The sequence below is a fragment of the Mytilus trossulus genome, chromosome 3 (assembly GCF_036588685.1).
Source record: "Mytilus trossulus isolate FHL-02 chromosome 3, PNRI_Mtr1.1.1.hap1, whole genome shotgun sequence".
NCBI lineage: Eukaryota > Metazoa > Mollusca > Bivalvia > Mytilida > Mytilidae > Mytilus > Mytilus trossulus.
In genome coordinates, this window is record NC_086375.1 from 25,834,624 (window position 1) to 25,854,658 (window position 20,035).

Consider the following 20,035-nt stretch of genomic DNA (forward strand, 5'->3'; position numbering starts at 1 on the left):
TTTTATATAACTGATTTTCATGGTTCATGGGTCAATTTTAAGTTTTTATGATTTTGTCTGTTTAGCAAAAACTGAAGGCAATTATACATATTTGAATTGTAGGATTATTTATTCAGACCAAATATTCATTACTCTTGTTGCCAGGTAGAAGCTTTTAATTCAATTGATTTTGAAGGTGTTTTTTTTTGTGAATTGTTTTGCCATAAATCAAGCTTTATTTTTATATTACCTTTAAATACCGGTATATTGTTTCATATTTTGTCAAGTCATATCATTATATACATTACTTTACAAAGTGGGTTCCGTTAATTTTGTATACCTATAGTTGCTCACATCTACGTCATTTAAACTTAGATGGTTGATTTATTTGTAAAGGGGCAAAAAATGACAGACTGTCACTCATGTTGTCATGTCTTTCGTTTGATAGAAACTCAATATACTTTGTGTTCTGCATAACTAGATTAATGTTACAGCATCCAAGGTACATGTAACATTACACAGGATATGTGGAATTCTTATTCTGTGTAAACCAATGATTGCTCTTGAACAATATTTATAAAGCTGCACACTGCAAGTACTCAGATAAGCAGGAGATGGTCATTTTATGTCTGGACTTCTGTCAATCTTTGGATTAGGTCAACCTTCTCCCAAACGCATGGAATGCATATTTATAAGGTTGTAACAGTGGTGCAACTAGATGGAAAAAAAATATGACTTGTATCAAATATCGTCCATAGATAGATAACAGCAATTATAGCCACAGGATTGATTTTTAAATACATGTAGCTATTTAAAAAGTCCAGCAGCAAGTATCACATGAATATTTTTATTGAAACATGAATGTACATGTACTATGCTTTAATAAAAGTATTTACACTTTTGGTATTTAGCTGTATTTTGTCTCCGAATGACCTTATATCACCTCTGAATAACCTTTTGACGTCAGGCAACAATCACTTTTTAGTTGTGACGTCAAATATTTTGAATTATGAAGTCAAAGTTTACGGGAACTTATGTGATGTTATGTAATGGCGGGCTAATTTGCATACAAGTGTAAATATACGTCTATAGGTGACTACAATCTGCATGGCTTTTGCTCATGGTTGGAGGCCATACAGTGACCTATATTTGTAATTTTCTATGTCATTTGGTCTCTGATGGAGTTGTCTCCTTGGCAATCATACCACATCTTCTTCATTTTAAATTCATACTAGACATCAGACAAAATAATTGCATAAAGTCTTATTGATGTTGTGAAGAACTTTTATTGATATGAAACAATCACATAAGGCAGTCTTCAAAACATAAAAAAACCACTGCTGACATTACTGTGGCATTGCACTGGATAAATGTATCACACAAAATCATGTACCAGACTACGTCTTATAATATTTATTACTGAAATGGAATACCGTCCTTAATAGACGGGCACCTATGTACTTTGGTTAATAAGCAATGAGAAATGTTGTGAGTAAAAATGAAAAGATGTCTTTCAGAAAATGTGGACAAAATAGTTGAAATGTCAGAATAATGCAGCTGAAAAGGACAGCAAACCTTTTCCCCTTCAAAATTACCTATGATGTATATATATGATAGTTTATAAAGGACTGCAGATGCACATAAACAGTGACGAAAAATTCTTTGGTCATAAAATACATTATGCTAGCTATATCAAGATACTTAAATCTTCTATGAGTTATCATTTCAAGGTTTATCATCTGTTAATCAAACATGACTATGAAAATCAAAAGTTTGCATCTTGGGTGAAAATGTTACCCTGTTTTACAAGGGAGATAATCAAACATTATAATTTGCCCAGTAATTTGGAAAAAATTGTGATTGTAGACAGAAGATCTGTCAGTTATAATAGCAATGTCTGACACATTTCAAAGTACATTCAAGAAAAAATAAAATAAATCCTTGGGGATGTTGTTTGAATGATTAAGATGAAGTCTGGTACATATTTCTATAACATGACTTGTCACTAAACCAAATATATTTCAAAACCAGCTGTACTAGGAGTCCACATCAAAACAACTGACCAGTTTTTCATTATGACAAAATTTCATTGTATAAAATAAACTCCTACAAAAAATGTAAAAGGAAATATGAAAATAACAATTAAGAAGGTAGACCTAAGTTAAGGGAAATAACTCTTAAAGTTATCAATATGTTTGTGTCAACCATTTTCATCAATATATTCTAAGCTTTTTCGTTACATAGATTATTACCAATCTGTTTCCGATAAATGCTTAAGATATATTGATGAAACTTGACTTTTACAAAAGCATCACTTATTTAAAGAGTTATCTCCCTGAAATAAGGTCTACAACCTTAAATAAACATACAAAATATCAAAACAATTACTGTTCTTCCTGTCTACAGGTCTGAAGAAACTATAAAAAAAAATCGAAAATTCTTTTCTCAATACAAAATAATATTTTTGGCTTCACAAATTTTGTGTTCAATATAAAACTTTATTAAAGACTAAATAATTTATAAAGCTAAATTTTGACATAGACTGTCTAAGAGTATTATGAAGAACTGTTAGAAATTTTTTGTAACCGGGTTGATAATATTGATTGTTGTTGTTGGCAAAATGTTGAGTGGCAAATATTTTGTGCATATTCAGGAAGGGGTTGATGCTACCAACGACTTCCAACCAGTTTATATTCATCAAATATAAAGTTGTGGTTAAATAATTTATTTTGTATTGTTCTCATGGCAACTGAACTAGCTCCTTTGTAGTATCATGTAATTTGATTTTATATTGGAAGACAATGTTGACACGTAGATACAAATGGCGGTAAACTTAAGTTTATCTGATAAAATTTTTAATGTTATTTGACTTCAAAGGATTACGAATGAAGAATGAATTTCAGTTGGTTGTTTGAAGCCTAAAATTAAATTGTCTTATAATTTAGATGAAAAATATTTATTTCTTTTCTGTGTAAAGTTTTTGTTCTAGTCTGATCTGATGTAATGATTGACTGATAATTTTCTCCCCCTGGAGCCTATATTTAAGTTCATAAAACTATTTTGTTGACAGACATATTTGTGTATTGTGCTGTTTTTAAGAAGAGGTATTTTTAAAGCCTAAAATTAAGAAATGCTGACCTAATTGTCCTTCAATGTTAACCTACATATCTATCAATATAAGAAGAAACCATGTAATGCTGTGCCCTATAGACCCAATTAATTCAGTAAGCTGTAGAACAGACATATGGTTATTAAACTTAGGACATATGAAATATAGGTCACAGCGATCATTCTCCCTGACTTTCTTTGTTCATGAAAAATGTCTTTGCTTATAAAAAAATATTCAGAACCTTAAATATGAAATCAGTTTAATCTAATTGTAGATGAAAGTTAATGTCGTTGGTAGCAAAATAGTTTTCAATCTTGTTGCATTATTTAAAATATAAACTGAAAGCAAAAAAAATCAAAAAAAATAATATGGTAACCATGGAAACAGTGACATCACCAGCAGTTTAGCAGTAAACAATATCTATGCCAGACAGATTCTGATCAATAAAATAAACAACAAAGAGTTAAAAGCACTTTAAAATCATATCTATCACATTTTTCTGCTACAGAATAAAAATCTTTGGCAATAATCTTTGGCCATTTCTTGACGTGGACAAGCTGGTTCAACACTGTGGAAATATGGCATTGTACAATAAAACTTTACAGCTAATTTCCTAATGCTTGTAGAGCAAAACTTTGGTAGGCTTGATTTCTATGTTTGTGTAAACTTCAATTCAAGCTTTGTAATTTACATTGACATCTTCAAACAATATATATAGGCATATTTTAACCTGTATATATCATATTTAAATTTTATTGGACGTTATCTCAATTACAATTGTACAAGTAATATACAAACAAAGCAAGCAAGCTAACCAAAGTCTTGATCTACATGCATCAGGAAATTAGCTTTAATATATTTACAAACAATCTTTAAATTCCTTACTTCGCGGAACATTTATAAACAGGAAATGAAAATCTTCAAGACTGAAACTGAAGAAAAAAAATGATCAAATGAAATGATATAATAGGTAAAGATCATATTTTATCTTTATCTATATGCTGGTATTTGGTTAACAGAAGTGTGTTAACTGATGAACGAAATGGAAGACATTGTGACAACTTGATTTTAAAAGTAAAACAATTACCCATAATGCCATATTTCCAGAGTAATATGACAATGATATCTTTTCTTCAATTCAAAAAACAAATTTCTACATTGTTGCATCTCTTGTACATTCTAACACAAAATTGACAACAATCAAAATAACAAAACTATTGCTTATTGCAGAAGGCATTCTTTTTTTTACCAAATTTTAACATTCTGATTTACAATTCATTTAATACATTACTGTTCTTGATTCGACTGGCACATACATATTCAGACTGAGATCCTTTTATTAACATAACAAAATACAAATTTACAGCGAAAACCATTCAACTGTCAATAAATTTTCTTGCAACTCTTCAGTTAAATCTGATATATATAACTATTTAATCAATTGCTTGATATTGAAAGCAATACTGTTAGTTGAATTCTTGATTCATACAACTACATGTACCTTAGATTTTACCCAAGATTCACCTAATTTACTTTAGTGTCACAAATAACCTTTTTTTGGGGTAAAACTAAACATTCTCTCAAAAAGTTTTATAAAAATCTAAATAGACTTGATCATTGAATAAAATTGGTTATCTTGTAGTTTTAGCTCTATCCAGAAAGCAACCATGTGTTAATGGACAATTCTCTTTTAAATTTCATCAAGAGCAACTAGTATATAATTTGTTCAAGTTGTAGAGAACATATAAATCTAAGGCAAACCCACACAAATCTAGCCATTCACCATACAATATAAATCTCAATACCTAAATAGCTTTTGACTACAAATGAAAATTATTGAGTTGCAAAAAATCAGTTCACACATGATTTATTTTAACTGTAAATGTTTGCCTTCTGTAATAGTAAATTAACAATACACAAAGGAACTGAAGAAAAGATATCATTGTCTAACAGTGCAAAGTGACATAGTACAACCCTTCCTTTCCATCACTCATTTTTTATCTACAAATGTTTTGCCATAAAAAGTTTCACCTGTGTATAACATATTTTCTATATTTCCCATCCCTGAAATGTCCTTCATCATCGTCGTAATCAACATCACTCACACACGCACACAAGTGTATATTGCATTTCTTTTGTTGCTATAATAAGCAACGTCTGATTATCAAATTTACTAGCCTCAGGTAGCACTAGCTAAATGTATTTGGGTCAAAACACTGGAATACATCACAATGATTTGTATCGATACGATGACACGTCTTTTTTAAGCAAAGAAATTAGCAGCACAGCTGTTTTTTATATTCTGCCAGAGAATATCCCATATCAAACAGACACCATTCTTTGGTAAATTATTATCCAATCACTTTAATCCATGATAGAAACTTCATTCCAGGCTCTCTGTAGATTTTGAAATGAAACAACAACATATTCTAGCTACTCTGTTGTCTAATGTGTTTATAAGTCTTTGGCGGCAGTTTAGGAGTAGTTGTCAATGTAATATCTTCTTCCCCATTAAAGTTTATTGGTATTGTTGGTCTGTCCCTTTCCATGGCACTACACCGTGGTAATGTTGCATTTAAGTTTTGAAAATGACCAGATAAATGCCTCGTTGGCTGCTGTTGTGAAACACTTTGACAGCGTGTAAGTGAGCCGAACATTGAGTCTTTGCGAGGGGGAACGGGAGGCGGCAGACCCCTAGGAGGGATTTCTGGAGCATTGTCAATTCTTGGTGAACCGTCTTCACCATCACGATTTTTCCTCCTTGGCGGTAATGGTGGGGGTTGTATAAGTCCATCCATTGGTAATTCATTTTCTGGAAATTCATTATTTTGTGATGGATTTGTACTGTGGTCTGCAAAGTAAAAAATGTTTTTTTTATCAAGACTACTTTGTTCTAAATATTTTTTTAAAACAGATTGTCAAAGAAATTTAAATTGAAAACAACACATTTACTTAAGATTTCATTAAGTTACAACCACGATGCAGTCTTACTGTATAACCCTTACTTCTCAGCTTAATGATGGAATGCAATTTACAATAGAATAAGCTTTACACCATCATCATTGGAAGGGTTTCACAAATTAAATCTTACTTTTAAGCCATTCGATCCTTACTTACTATATAAATGATGCATAATATATGATACAATAATTAATCTATACTAAACTTAGTCATAACTCCATTTACTAAAATTAAGAATGGAAATGGGAATGTGTCAAAGAGACAACAACCCAACAATAGAAAAAACAACAGCAGAAGGTCACCAACAGGTCTTCAATGTAGCGAGAAATTCACTAGTCTATTTATTGCCGATTTTTTAATTTGTCATTTCCTTGGATATAAAATTATTTATGTACCTGTCAGGCTTTTTTGCAAATTATGCTGAGAAATATACTAATCTTATAAATCACACAGCAGTAGTCATCAATAACATGAGCATTTGTCGTATCAAACAACCCTCAAAATATTCAAGTGCATAAAATGATCAAATTTGGATAATGAAAAGGTATAATGCACTGCCTGTATTGTATCAAGGTAATAGAGCGACCTGATACCAGAGGGATTAACCATTCTGCCTCAGTGACAATAACATAACCTATAGCCTGTCTAATTGTGACTGGTAACATAGTGGTGAGAGCACATAATCCTAAATTGCTTTCAGATGATACTGTGTATTCATTTATTTTTGGGGGTACCAATTTTTGTGGATTAAGAAAAACCTGCATATTGGTGGATATTTAATATCATGGTTATGCTGAAATCTGCATGCAAACCTATAGAAAAATTATCATTTTGAACATTTAATTTCATGGTTTTACTGTGCCCACGAAATCCACGATAATTGGTATCCAACCAATAATAATGAATCCACAGTTTATAGAAAGCATAATGATGGGGATTTTAAACCATTTAATTTAATTTAATTTAACATCTATTTCCTTAGCTACCTGCTTCACCTATGCCTTGACCGATTGTGACTGGTAACTAAGTGGTAAGAGCACACAATCTTAATGGTAGCAAGGTAATAGAAAGCCTTATGATGGGGACTTTTTAATTACAGGTTATAAGATCTGCCTCCTTGGCAACAGCATCATCTATATCTTATCCAATACAAAAAGCACACAATCTTAATTGTAGCGAGGTGAAATATAGAAAGCATTATTATGGGGACTTTGAAACATTAACATTATCTGCGTCCTTGGCTAACAATATTACCTATGCCTTGGCCGATTGTGACTGGTAAGAACACATTGTCTCCATTGTGTGGCGGTGACAGAGGTGTGGTAGGGGTTGATGGTGTTGTGTTATGAGGAGAGGATGCTTCTATATCAGCTGCATCTTCTCTCATTGAACCAAATGTTGCGTTGAATGGAAATGATGCATGTTTCTGTGTTAAATGTTTTGCTGTAATGGGTCTGATTCCTGGTGACTTCAATGGAAATTCTGTTTTTCTTGCCTGAAACAAATTTTCAAAAGGTTAATATACTGTGGATTCATTTATTTTCGTGGATACCAATTTTCGTGGTTTGATGAAAACTTACATATTCGTGGATATTTAATTTCGTGGTTTTGGCAAAGTCTACACTCATTCCTTTACAAAATTCGTATTTCCTTGGTCATTTGAATACGTGGTTGTCCTGTACCCACGAAATCCACGAAAATTCGTATCCAATGAATATTGATGAATCCACAGTACATTTTTTAAATTGGTATAAAAGTGTGAAAATATGATGACAGTTACACATGCAGTGGCAAATAAAATACATATTCAAAATTAAAAGATGTTAATGTCATATGAATATGAGCCCTGCTTTGTACTTTATTGACAAAAGCTGGGTTGATTTTTTTTCATCCTTAGTTCACAATGTAAAAGTCCACAGGAATACAAGTCATTTAACACTGACACATCATAATTTGGTCTCAAACCTTACTCTTTAATGTCCTGTCCTTAGCAGAAAAGCATCGAAAACCAATTTTTAAGTGTTTTGTTCGACCAAGCCATGGATTGAACCTACAAACTACTGTATTATAAGAGAGCATTGTAACAGAGTCACATTGTTGAAGAAAAACTTAATTAACTTAAGAATAAGAATGTTTGGTAAAATAATCTCATTTGTATAACTGTAAATTCAGAAATTATTGTGTGCAATTTTTAAAACAATCAATATAGGTAATTATGAATTGAGTGTGTGTTTAAAGCTCACATCTGCATAATTTTATGAATGTACCATATAGTGGGTTATTTTCCTCGGGTATAAATTTTTTCGCTTATTTTCGCAGATAATAAATTCCTCCAATTTATAAGTACACCGGGAAAACACGCCGCTATACTGTATAACATTATCAAGGTAATTATGATATCAGCTTGATAATTATTTTTTTTCTGTTACACTTAATTCCTAGCTATTTCTAAGTGACCTGTTTACAACATAATGACTTGGTTTCAATTAATATACATACAAATTTTGGAGGCCTTGTACAGTTTCTTGGTTCTATATCTAATGATTTCTCATATAGGTAATCATTAAACTCCTTTTCTGACAATTCCTCACGAGGATTTAAACTTTCAAAATATTCCTGCAAAAATCAAATAATGCACATTATATTAATATAAAGCTGAAAAATGGGGTAACATATCAGATTTGTTCTAGAATTTATAATGTTGGGTCCAAAAACATTTATTCTAAATTGATTGGTGATGATAGCCTAAATAATTATAGGAAAATTTCCTTAATTGCCGGATTTAATATAAATCTGCATTCAGATTCCCCTCAATCTTTTACATTAAATTTTTGAGTCTTTACAAAATTATAAATTAATATTTTTTAAAATCACGTTTTTTTACTTCAAAAATATTATAAATACACAATTGTATTGGGTTAGATCCCATTCCATAACATATTATGTAAAGTAAGAAGTTGTGGTATGATTGACAATGAGAAGAATATCCAGCAGAGTTCAAAATGAAGTGGATGTAAGCAATTAAAGGCATCAACATATTGTTTTTGTTGGTACTATTTGGTACTTATAATCACCAAATCATATGTTTTTTTTTTTATATCATATGGATTCATACTATGCATGCTTTTTCAATGGAAATTGTGAATTAATGCATTTTAAATAGCAGGAAAACACCAATAATATGAGGGTACTATGACATGATGTATAAAATCAGGATAAAGTCTGTGTTTAATAATATTTGAAACATACAAGTTAAGATTGGCTAGTTATTTAACTTACCCGAATTTCTGGCTGAATACTCAAACAGTATGGTTGATTTTGATACTGTTGAATTTCTCCAGTGATTTCAGCCACTTTCCGTCGCTTACTGAAATTGATTAACCCAGGAGGACGATTGGGTAAAAAATCTAAATTTCCTTCCTCAATCTTCAAAATATTTGTCAGATACATACCTACAAACATCAGTTTTACATTAAGTTTACATTATGAACATTTAAGTAATCAAAAAACATTCGTTACAGTGCCAATTTTAGCAACCTCCGATTTCATAGCAACCAGAAGTATGGCCTCACATTTTGAAGTATTTAAGTAACATCTACTTGCAAATGAAAGACAGTTATGAATATGGTCTTGTCTGAATGTAACATGGTCTTGTCTGAATGTAAAATGGTCTCGTCTGAATGTAACATGGAACGGTACTTTATATGCCACAAAAAATCATTGAAAAATATTTCATTTCAGGAGTCTGTAAATCAGTGGTCTTTGTTTGTTGCTGTACATCATATTTGTTTTTTGGTCATTATTTGTACATAAATGATGCCATTAGTTTTCTTGTTAGAATTGTTTTACATTTGTCATTCAGGTTCGTTTATAGCTGACATTTCAATAAGGGTTTTACTCATTATTTAAGGCATTATAGTGACCTATAATTGTTAACCTCTATGTTATTCGGTCTCTTGTGGAGAGTTGTATCATTGGCAATCATACCACATCTTCTTATGCAGTAAGGTATTTTTCATGAGGACATTTTTAATTTAGTTCTATTTTAACACCTACATATTCAGATGACTTTAAAAGCAGGAATGGCTGCATCTGAAACATTTCCTTAAGCATCATGTACAAACTGTGATGAAGAAAATCCGGATAATACCAGTGAACAAATCTGTTGACATCATTTGTGGATATCAAAAGTTAGACAATAAAATCTGAATGACAATTTTGTTGCAAAACAATTTTCAACACTTAGGAATTAAATTTTTGTTCAGCTATATCTGTCAATAAATGATTGGCTTTTGATGTTTTCAAGAAGAAATTTTAAGGTACATAAAAATAAAATCCAGAGAGAACAATAGCTACTGTATTTATACAATGGGACAAATAGGTAAGGGTTCTGTTGAAAGGTTTCATTTCTTTCGCAATAATACTCATAAACAAGAATGTGTCACTAGTAGTACATGGATGCCCCTTCCGCACTATCATATTCCATGTTCAATGGACCGTGAAAATGGGGGGAAATCTTTAATTTGGCATTAAAATTAGAAAGATCACATCATAGGGAACATGAGTACTAAGTTTCAAGTTTATTCGACTTCAACTTCATCAAAAACTACCTCGACCAAACACTTTAACCTGAAGTGGGAGACAAACGAACGTACTAACAAATGGACGAACATAATGTGGCATAAAAAGACAACTTACCAAGGAAGGGAACACAAGGAGGATTTATGGATCTTAATTTTTCCATGTACTTTTTGCCATGATCCGAATTCAGTTGTCTAGCTTCTTCAAAAGCATTCATCAACCTATTAGGAACTGCCTGTAATATAAATTATAATCAACAATTTACCACTTATAGTAATATTAATATAATCAAAATCAACTCTTTACTGCTTAAATATTTTTTAAACATCAGTCATTTTCATGTCAATTTCTACAAAATTATAATTTTTAAAAGCATTAAAACTTAAGGTCAACTTTCAGGGTGTAAATAAGAATTTTGAGGGCTTAAGTAACTTTAGCCTGATAACAAACCAACCAATCTTGGGCAGCAGCTTCTCATGATAGGACTAAGGTAGTTATTGCATATGGTTAAATGAGGGTGGTAAAGGGTTATTTTCATGCAACATGTTTTGCCATTTTTATTTCATGTTCAGCCGTGAAAAAGCTTTGGTTTTCACCATATTGCGTGAAATCAATAAAAAGATCAATATGCAAGAAATTTTAAATTGATTGTTCATCGTGAAATGGCAAATTTATTTCGAGTTCTGCCGCTTTACGTCCCTCTTAAAAACATGAAATGCAAACATGTGTATTTTTGTTTTCTTTTTCAGGATCTCATTAGTATACACATATAAATGTAAACAATAAAGTTTAAAACAAAACAGCTGCTCAAAAGATACATATTGTATATTTTTTATTCAGGTAAATATCGTTATTGTTCCATTCCTTATCATAAGTTTATGGTCTGTATATCATGTTTATGCTACAGATTTAAACTTAAAAATAAAGAATACAGAAAAATGGGGCAAAAATAAGGAAGAAAGAATAATGGTAGCTCAAATATTCAGAATACAGAAAATTGGTATAAAAATAAATAATATAGAAAATGATCCCTTTTCCAAGACCATCTTAACTTTGCCCTATAACTCAAAAGCTCTCTTAATCCTAGAATCAGAAGTATGTAGACAGATCTTCTAAGGTATTTCAATACATGTACAAGGAAAATTATAATTGAGTTATATATTTCGTATTCAGGTGTGCTCCTACTTCTTCAGAGGATTATACACAGTAGAGGAGAATACAACAATCAATGCTGGTTTTATCATTCTAATATCAGTGAGCGCAGAAAAAGACAAGTGATGTCTGAGTTTCTATAATTATGGTCAACTTCAATTTAGGTATCTATCATCTTTATTAATGTTATTCTATTCACTCTTTCTTTTTTACATTGAAATCATGGAAAATACTTAACAACAATATATATGTATCATGACAAGTAGTACAAGATCAAAGAAATAACTACATTTGCAGTCTTGCATATTTTCTTTATATAAATCCTCATGCTTATATAAATTCAGAAATTTTTGCATTTGTAATAATTGAATTCGCATAAATAAAGATACATTTTTAGTTGCGATAGCGTTTCCTGAAATCGCAACCATACATACCTTAAATAATTTCTGAAATTAGATCCAAATTTTTTAATTCACTTCTTATGTTATCTTCAAGAAGTTTTGCAGCTTCCATTCTATTGTAATTACCCCAAAAAGCGGGAAAATATTGAATTCACCAGAAAATCTGCCATTTTACTTGGAAGATGCTATTAAATGCATACTAACATTGGAGCAGTTGGTTATTGTTGCAGCCGCTGGAAAACTATCCCTATGTCAATCTTTCTGTGACAGAAGTCCCAAACTCGAGAAAATAACACCAATGGATGAAGGTTAAAAGTTCAAAATGACCACACTTACCTCAAAAGTTTTCTCCAGTCTGTAAACTGGAGCAGAATTTATTGCACTAACCACTTCTAGAACACCATTAAAATTGTTCAGTTCTTGAAATATTAACAAAATTTCTATAATTCTATGTACAACAGCAACTCTTTCTTCTAAATTTTCTGATTCAATAATACACTTCTCCAAAGAAAACGTAAACTGAAATATAAAATAAATTTAGTTTGAACTAAATTTTTTTCTAGCATTTCTGTATTGCGTATTTTGTATTTGATAATACCAAATTTGTTATGATAAAAGGAGAATTTGTGTGAGACGCAAATGTCCCCACTCAAACTTACTTATGACATGTGAAAATAGTTTTGGGACATAAAGAAGGGGGAGGGACAGAAGGAAGGAAGGAAGAAAAGATGAACAAATAGACAGACTCTCAAATATAAAATATCATGCCCTCTTCCCCTAGCATAAAAAAGAAAGTCAATTATTGGAATTTGCATGAAGAGAATGGATACTAAGCAAACACTAATCAAGCTTCATTTTACATAGTCTTACATCTGATTTCCTAATGCTTGCAAAGTAAAGATTTGGTTGGCTTGCTTGCTTTGTATATTTTGTACCATTCACATGGACATTACTTACATTATTTGTAAAGCTGATCATTTTTAGAAGATTAGGAGCATTTTTATGTTTGGTTTGTTTCATCCAGGCACAGCCTACCAATTCTGACGGCTGAACAGCTCTGTACAAATCAAACTCTAACAATGTAATCTGTCGAGCTATTTCTATCGGATGAAGCTGAAAATAAAAAGATATGTGGCTAAACTTATGTTTTTAACAAATTTCTATAAATATGGTCAGTATATTTTCTTCTAGTCGTAGTTTTAGTCTATAAAATTTAAATTCAGAAATTCATTCTTGCTATTTTGAAAGATGTTTTTTGATATCTTTTAAAAAAAAAATTTATTCAATATAAATTCATAAGAAACTATAGGAATTAAATGCTACAGTGCTTGTGTTTCTATTCACAATTATCATTTAATGATTGCAATTGGAATTTCATTTGAATTTTTATAAAACTTGTCCTTTTTGATAAATTTTCTCTGATAAAAGAGAACAAATTGATATAATTTTGAACATGAAAAACTTATGTTTGGTAGAACTGATTTTCATATTATATTTTAATAGCTTCACATTTTAAGAAGTCACAAACCGTCATTAAATGAAACTCTTCTCTCTTTTTAGTTATATGCCATTCCACTGGAGGTGGTTGCTTTTGGAGAGTTAACTCCCTTTCTGTACTCATACTCTCAAACTGAAAATAGAAATGCTTTGTTGAAACAGCCATCACAAAAAAAATAAAACCAGATGCTCCGCAGGGCGTAGCTTTATACGACCGCAGAGGTTGAACCCTGAACGGTTGGGGCAAGTATGGACACAACATTCAAGCTGGATTCCGCTCTAAATTTGGATTGTGATTAAATAGTTGACACAGCATAGGTTTCTGACACAGAATGAATGTATTCAAATGAACTTAAAATTTTTGTTTTCTCTTAGAGCAATTCACTATGCTGTTGAATATTAATCCTCTCAAAAAAATGTTTGAAGAAATTTTCTTTTTATTTATGAAATTTCAAATGAGAAAAATTGAACCCAATTTTTTATTCACATCCCCCCTTATTCCAAAACTAATTTCAATTAAAATATTCTAATGAAGTTTGCAACAATTACTACTCATTTAAATACATCATAAAATATTAAGATGTAAAAAAACTGCTTGTTATCACTGAATGGTAAAGATTATTTAAATTTATCAGTTGGTAGAAAAAGTGAATATACATTGTATATTGTATATAACAAAGATTTAAGTTGATTCTGGACAAAGAAAGATAACTCCAATTAAAAAATATTCTTGCTATTGCACAATATTGTGAAATTAGATATTTCTTGCTTACTATACTGGACAAAGAAAGATAACTCTTAATTAAAAAAAAAATTGCTATTTCACAATATTGTGAAATTAGATATTTCTTGCCATTGCACAATACTGTGCAATTGAAAAGACTTGCTATTGCACAATACTTAATATAATAATTTTAGATCCTGATTTGGACCAACTTGAAAACTGGGCCCATAATCAAAAATCTAAGTACATGTTTAGATTCAGCATATCAAAGAGGCCCAAGAATTTAATTTTTGTTAAAATCAAACTTAGTTTAATTTTGGACCCTTTGCACTTTAATTTAGACCAATTTTAAAACTGGACCAAAAATTAAGAATCTACATACACAGTTAGATTTGGCATATCAAAGAACCCCAATTATTCAATTTTTGATGAAATCAAACAATGTTTAATTTTGGACCTCGATTTGGGCCAAATTGAAAACTGGGCCAATAATCAAAAATCTAAGTACATTTTTAGATTCAGCATATCAAAGAACCCCAAGGTTTCAATTTTTGTTAAAATCAAACTAAGTTTAATTTTGGACCCTTTGGACCTTAATGTAGACCAATTTGAAAACGGGACCAAAAATTAAGAATCTACATACACAGTTAGATTCGGCATATTAAAGAACCCCAATTATTAAATTTTGATGAAATCAAACAAAGTTTAATTTTGGACCCTTTGGGCCCCTTTTTCCTTAACTGTTGGGACCAAAACTCCCAAAATCAATACCAACCTTCCTTTTATAGTCATAAACCTTGTGTTTAAATTTCATAGATTTCTATTTACTTATACTAACGCTATGGTGCGAAAACCAAGAAAAATGCTTATTTGGGTCCCTTTTTGGCCCCTAATTCCTAAACTGTTGGGACCGAAACTCCCAAAATCAATACCAACCTTCCTTTTGTGGTCATAAACATTGTGTTTAAATTTCATTGATTTCTATTTACTTTAACTAAAGTTGTTGTGCGAAAACCAAGAATAATGCTTATTTGGGCCCTTTTTTGGCCCCTAATTCCTAAACTGTTGAAACCAAAACTCCCAAAATCAATCCCAACCTTTCTTTTGTGGTCATAAACCTTGTGTCAAAATTTCATAGATTTCTATTAACTTAAACTAAAGTTATAGTGCGAAAACCAAGAAAATGCTTATTTGGGCCCTTTTTGGCCCCTAATTCCTAAAATGTTAGGACCAAAACTCCCAAAATCAATACCAGCCTTCCTTTTATGGTCATAAACCTTGTGTTAAAATTTCATAGATTTCTGTTCACTTTTACTAAAGTTAGAGTGCGAAAACTAAAAGTATTCGGACGACGACGACGACGACGACGACGACGACAACGACGATGCAGACGACGACGCCAACGTGATAGCAATATACGACGATATTTTTTTCAAAATTTGCGGTCGTATAAAAATCATAATAAAATCACCCTGATTTAAGTACAGATCATGTGTCCATTCTTTGGTTACAAGGATCTGATAACACTCTCTTCTGTTTTCTGTTCTATTAATTACAACATCAGCTAATGAAATTTTAGTCCAATGTTTAAAATGTTTTTATTTGGAATTCTATTTAAACACTTAAAATTCTATGTATTTTCCAGAATTTTGCTGGAATAATCCAGTATTACACTGGTACCAATGTAAGAATCTATTCATATCCAAAATATTGGAAATATAGGAATATCAATTCGTCTAAAAATAATTTATACTTCTAACACGTCATACCAAAATCATAAAAATAAAAATATATATAAGAAATACTAAATTATAATCCTGGTACCTTTTATAACTATTTACACCACTGGGTCAATGCCACTGCTGGTGGACGTTGCGTCCCCGAGGGTATCACTAGCTAAATAGTCATCACTTCAGTGTTGACATGAATATTTTATAAATTTCCTGTTTACAAAACTTTGAATTTTTTGAGAACTAAGGATTTTCTTATCCCAGGCATAGATTACCTTAGCCGTATTTGGCACAACTTTTTGGAATTTTGGATCCTCAATGCTCTTCAACTTTGTACTTATTTGGCTTTATAAACATTTTGATATGAGCGTCACTGATGAGTCTTTATGTAGACGAACAATTTTAATCCTGATACCTTTGATAACTATTGATATACATAAACTACTTACACGTCTGTGAATGACTTTAATTATTGATTCTGCCATCTTTTTCATTGCTTTTCCCTTCACATTATCAAGAAACTCCTTCAGTTTATGAATTAACGTAATATCACGCTCAAAGTCATAGTAATGGTGATCAACCCAATGTCGTAATACATTTACAACTCTGGAAATAAATAAAACCAAAACAAGGTTTAAATCTAAATCCAATCTCTAATGAAACAGATAAATGTATGTATTAATCAGCACATATAAAAAATAATTTTCTTAATGTCTTTCTTACAGATACAAGAACCTTAAATCTTTGTTTGGTGAGGGATCGGAACAAACCAGTTAATTCAGAAATGAATGAATTTTTCTTGACAATTCTAAGAAATGTATTGTGTTGTGTTTTGTTATTAGTTAAGTTTTCTTTGGAAGGGAGAGATATATTCATAGATCTCTGAAGAATAATAGATTATAGAGTCCTATGAAAATGTTTTCAATCTTATCTTTCAACAGTTCATACTGTGGATTTGTTCTTTTTGTGCTGGAAGAAGGAATATACATTATTCTTTTTATACTTTTTTCATTGTTTCAACAATTTCTGCTTACAAGGAAATTTCCATTTGGTTTATGAGCTAAATTTAAAGTTCAATAAACCACAATGCCACTGTGGTTATTACCCAATTAATAAAGTGAACTCATAATACAAATACAAGAATAATTGGCCGTTTCAGAATCTAAAGAATCATGGGTAATTTCATTGTTCGTAACCCAAAATAAAAATAACGTCACATCATTGGTTAAATTTCCATTGTATATGACATTATTAACCAATCCGGACGTTTTGATGTGCGCTTCTGTAAATATTACCCAGGATGCATTAGATTCTGAATCCACAGTAATTTTTCTCTTTACCTGAATTGAACAGGTTTAACATATTCTTTTCGGAATCTTTTTAACATGTCGTTTCTACTCTGAATCTTCACATCTTCATTATCTTTGGACTCAGTTTGATTAATATGGCTTTCAGGAATAGTAAACCTAAATAGTGACAACAAAAATATGTTGTTATTTCAAGAAATATAAAATCTTTTGCAAATAATGAAAGAAAAAAAGGCCATCTATTAAAATCATTTCAGCTGTTTCTTAATGCAGATGCACAAGTTTGGTATTGCATTAGATTATTAATATTTGTATATCATCGCTGGGCTTCTAAAATGTTGTAAATTACAAATTTTGTAAGAAAAAGATATCTCATAAACAGGCTTTGAAAATTTTGTCAAAATGCATGCTTCCAAAATGTCGTACATTTTTGCAAATAGCAGTGAAAGAAAAACTTTTACATTTCTGGATTATCTGAGAACTTTTAATCAATTTCACAGATATAAAGAAATGTACAATTATTTCATTCGCAAAGTCACTATACAACGATTTTCAAGTTTTCATACAACATTTTGGAAGCAAACTTTGCAAACAACTGACATTAGCAATTTTGTCATATGTCTTATTTCAAATAATTTGATTGGTCTAACTGTATGCTATTTTGTAATACCAAAGATTTTCTCCCGCCCAGCTCATTGGTATCAAAAAATTTTGTTTAGCCAAAAAAGTCATACACGACATTTTAGAAGCCCAGCAATGATATATAATTAATTGTTAACTGTGAAAACAATAAATTTCTGAGGGCTATTCCAGAGAAAAATGTATGGGGGTGTTGGACGGCAGTTGATATTTTTTTGCATGGGTGATGGGGGGAGGAGAAATTGAAATTGTGTGGGTAGTTGTTCTCTTACATAACTAAATTAGATGGGTGGTTGTACCTAAAGAGAAGAAAATCTCTTTTTCAGTTGATAGAACCTTTAAATATCGATAGAAAACGTGTTTTATATTGCGATTTTGTTTACTTTTTGCGCATGTTAAATCCGTTGAATAATACCCGAGAGTTTCGAATGGAACTATATATGCATATCGGTGCTCCTAAAAGGGAGAGAGATAGGAAGTGTCAGATTTGTAACTGGTTTTTTCTTTTTCAACTGTTCTCCCTAATATGACATGTTCGGTTACCAGATTGTTTACTGCATGCAAACAGCATGGCAGAACAACGAGTCAGTATTCTCAAATGAAAGAGATTTCACCAATGTTCAGAATTGGAGTGGGGTCAGCTCTGATAAATTAGGGCATACATTAGGAAAAAGGAAGATAAAAATTTGTAAGGGTTCAGCGGAACCCAGTGTCTCGCCTACTTTTGCTGTAAATCGCAGGCTGTCCAAGTTTGGTTAAAATCCAGGATAGTTTATGAATCTAATAAATGTTTTAATAACAACTGCAGACTGTACATGTATGTATGGTTCACCCTGCCACATTTTTGCGCCTGTCCCAAGTCAGGAGCCTCTGGTCTTTGTTAAGTCTTGTATAATTTTAATTTTAGTTTCTTGTGTACTATTTGGAAATTAGTATGGCGTTCATTATCACTGGACTAGTATATATTTGTTCAGGGGCCAGCTAAAGGACACCTCCGGGTGCGGGAATTTCTCAATACATTGAAGACCTGTTGGTGACCTTCCACTGTTGTTTTTTCTATGGTCGGGTTGTTGTCTCTTTGATACATTCCCCATTTCCATTCTCAATTTTATTAACTGGAAGAAAATCTAAGTCCATTTAAAAGTAAAATACGGAAAAAAATGGATTTATTAAAATTTACTTCTGGATACTATTTTATGATCATTATTAAGCTTCTGTTCAAGTTTGGTACAAACCCAGGATAGTTTAGGAAAGTTATTAAAATTTTTAAAACTTTAACCACAGAGTGAATGAAATGTTTCCCCGCAGAAAAACTATGTCCATTTAAAAGTAAAATATGGAAAAAATGGATTTATTTTTTTACAAAATTTACTTCTGGATACTATCTTATGATCATAAACAAGCTTCTGTCCAAGTTTGGTAAAAACCCAGGATAGTTTAAGAAAGTTATTAAAATTTTAAAAACTTTAACCACAGAGTGAATGTAATGTTTCCCCGCAGAAAAACTAAGTCCATTTATAAGTAAAATTCGGAAAAAATAGAATTTTATTTTTACAAAATTTACTTCTGGATACTATCTTATGATCATAAAGAAGCTTCTGTCCAAGTTTGGTAGAAATCCAGTATAGTTTAAGAAAGTTATTAAAATTTCAAAATTTAACCACAGAGTGAATATTTGTTGACGCCGCCACCGACGACGGAATGTAGGATCGCTTAGTCTAGCTTTTTCGACTAAAGTCGAAGGCTCGACAAAAAGGAGGATTCAGTGAAAAAGACTGAAATTAAGAAAGCATTCTCACATCGTTTGTTAAGAAAGCTGACAGTTTTAGAACTTGAAAAAGTACTTGAGAAGTTCAATGTTTCATACATGTACATACGACAACAGAACAATCGAGCTGACATTCTTAAATTAAAAGACAAGGAGCTAGAAGACAAAAATCTAAAAGAAGATGACT

The 20,035-nt window shown here is 31.2% G+C and overlaps 1 protein-coding gene across 1 annotated transcript in view; it reads right to left on the reverse strand.

The window, feature by feature from the left end:
* Nucleotides 1-1,248: 1,248 nt before the first annotated feature.
* Nucleotides 1,249-20,035, reverse strand: part of LOC134710984 (son of sevenless homolog 2-like) — a 45,699-nt gene continuing 26,912 nt past the window's right edge. Inside the window, exons 15-24 of the mRNA XM_063571407.1 lie at nucleotides 17,475-17,600; nucleotides 16,584-16,740; nucleotides 13,712-13,813; nucleotides 13,141-13,296; nucleotides 12,520-12,702; nucleotides 10,748-10,865; nucleotides 9,329-9,501; nucleotides 8,549-8,665; nucleotides 7,304-7,544; nucleotides 1,249-5,939 (exon numbers count right to left, since the gene is read on the reverse strand). Of these exons, the coding sequence (XP_063427477.1) occupies nucleotides 5,518-5,939; nucleotides 7,304-7,544; nucleotides 8,549-8,665; nucleotides 9,329-9,501; nucleotides 10,748-10,865; nucleotides 12,520-12,702; nucleotides 13,141-13,296; nucleotides 13,712-13,813; nucleotides 16,584-16,740; nucleotides 17,475-17,600 (1,795 nt within the window). The 3' untranslated portion in view covers nucleotides 1,249-5,517. The remainder of the gene's footprint in view (nucleotides 5,940-7,303; nucleotides 7,545-8,548; nucleotides 8,666-9,328; nucleotides 9,502-10,747; nucleotides 10,866-12,519; nucleotides 12,703-13,140; nucleotides 13,297-13,711; nucleotides 13,814-16,583; nucleotides 16,741-17,474; nucleotides 17,601-20,035) is intronic.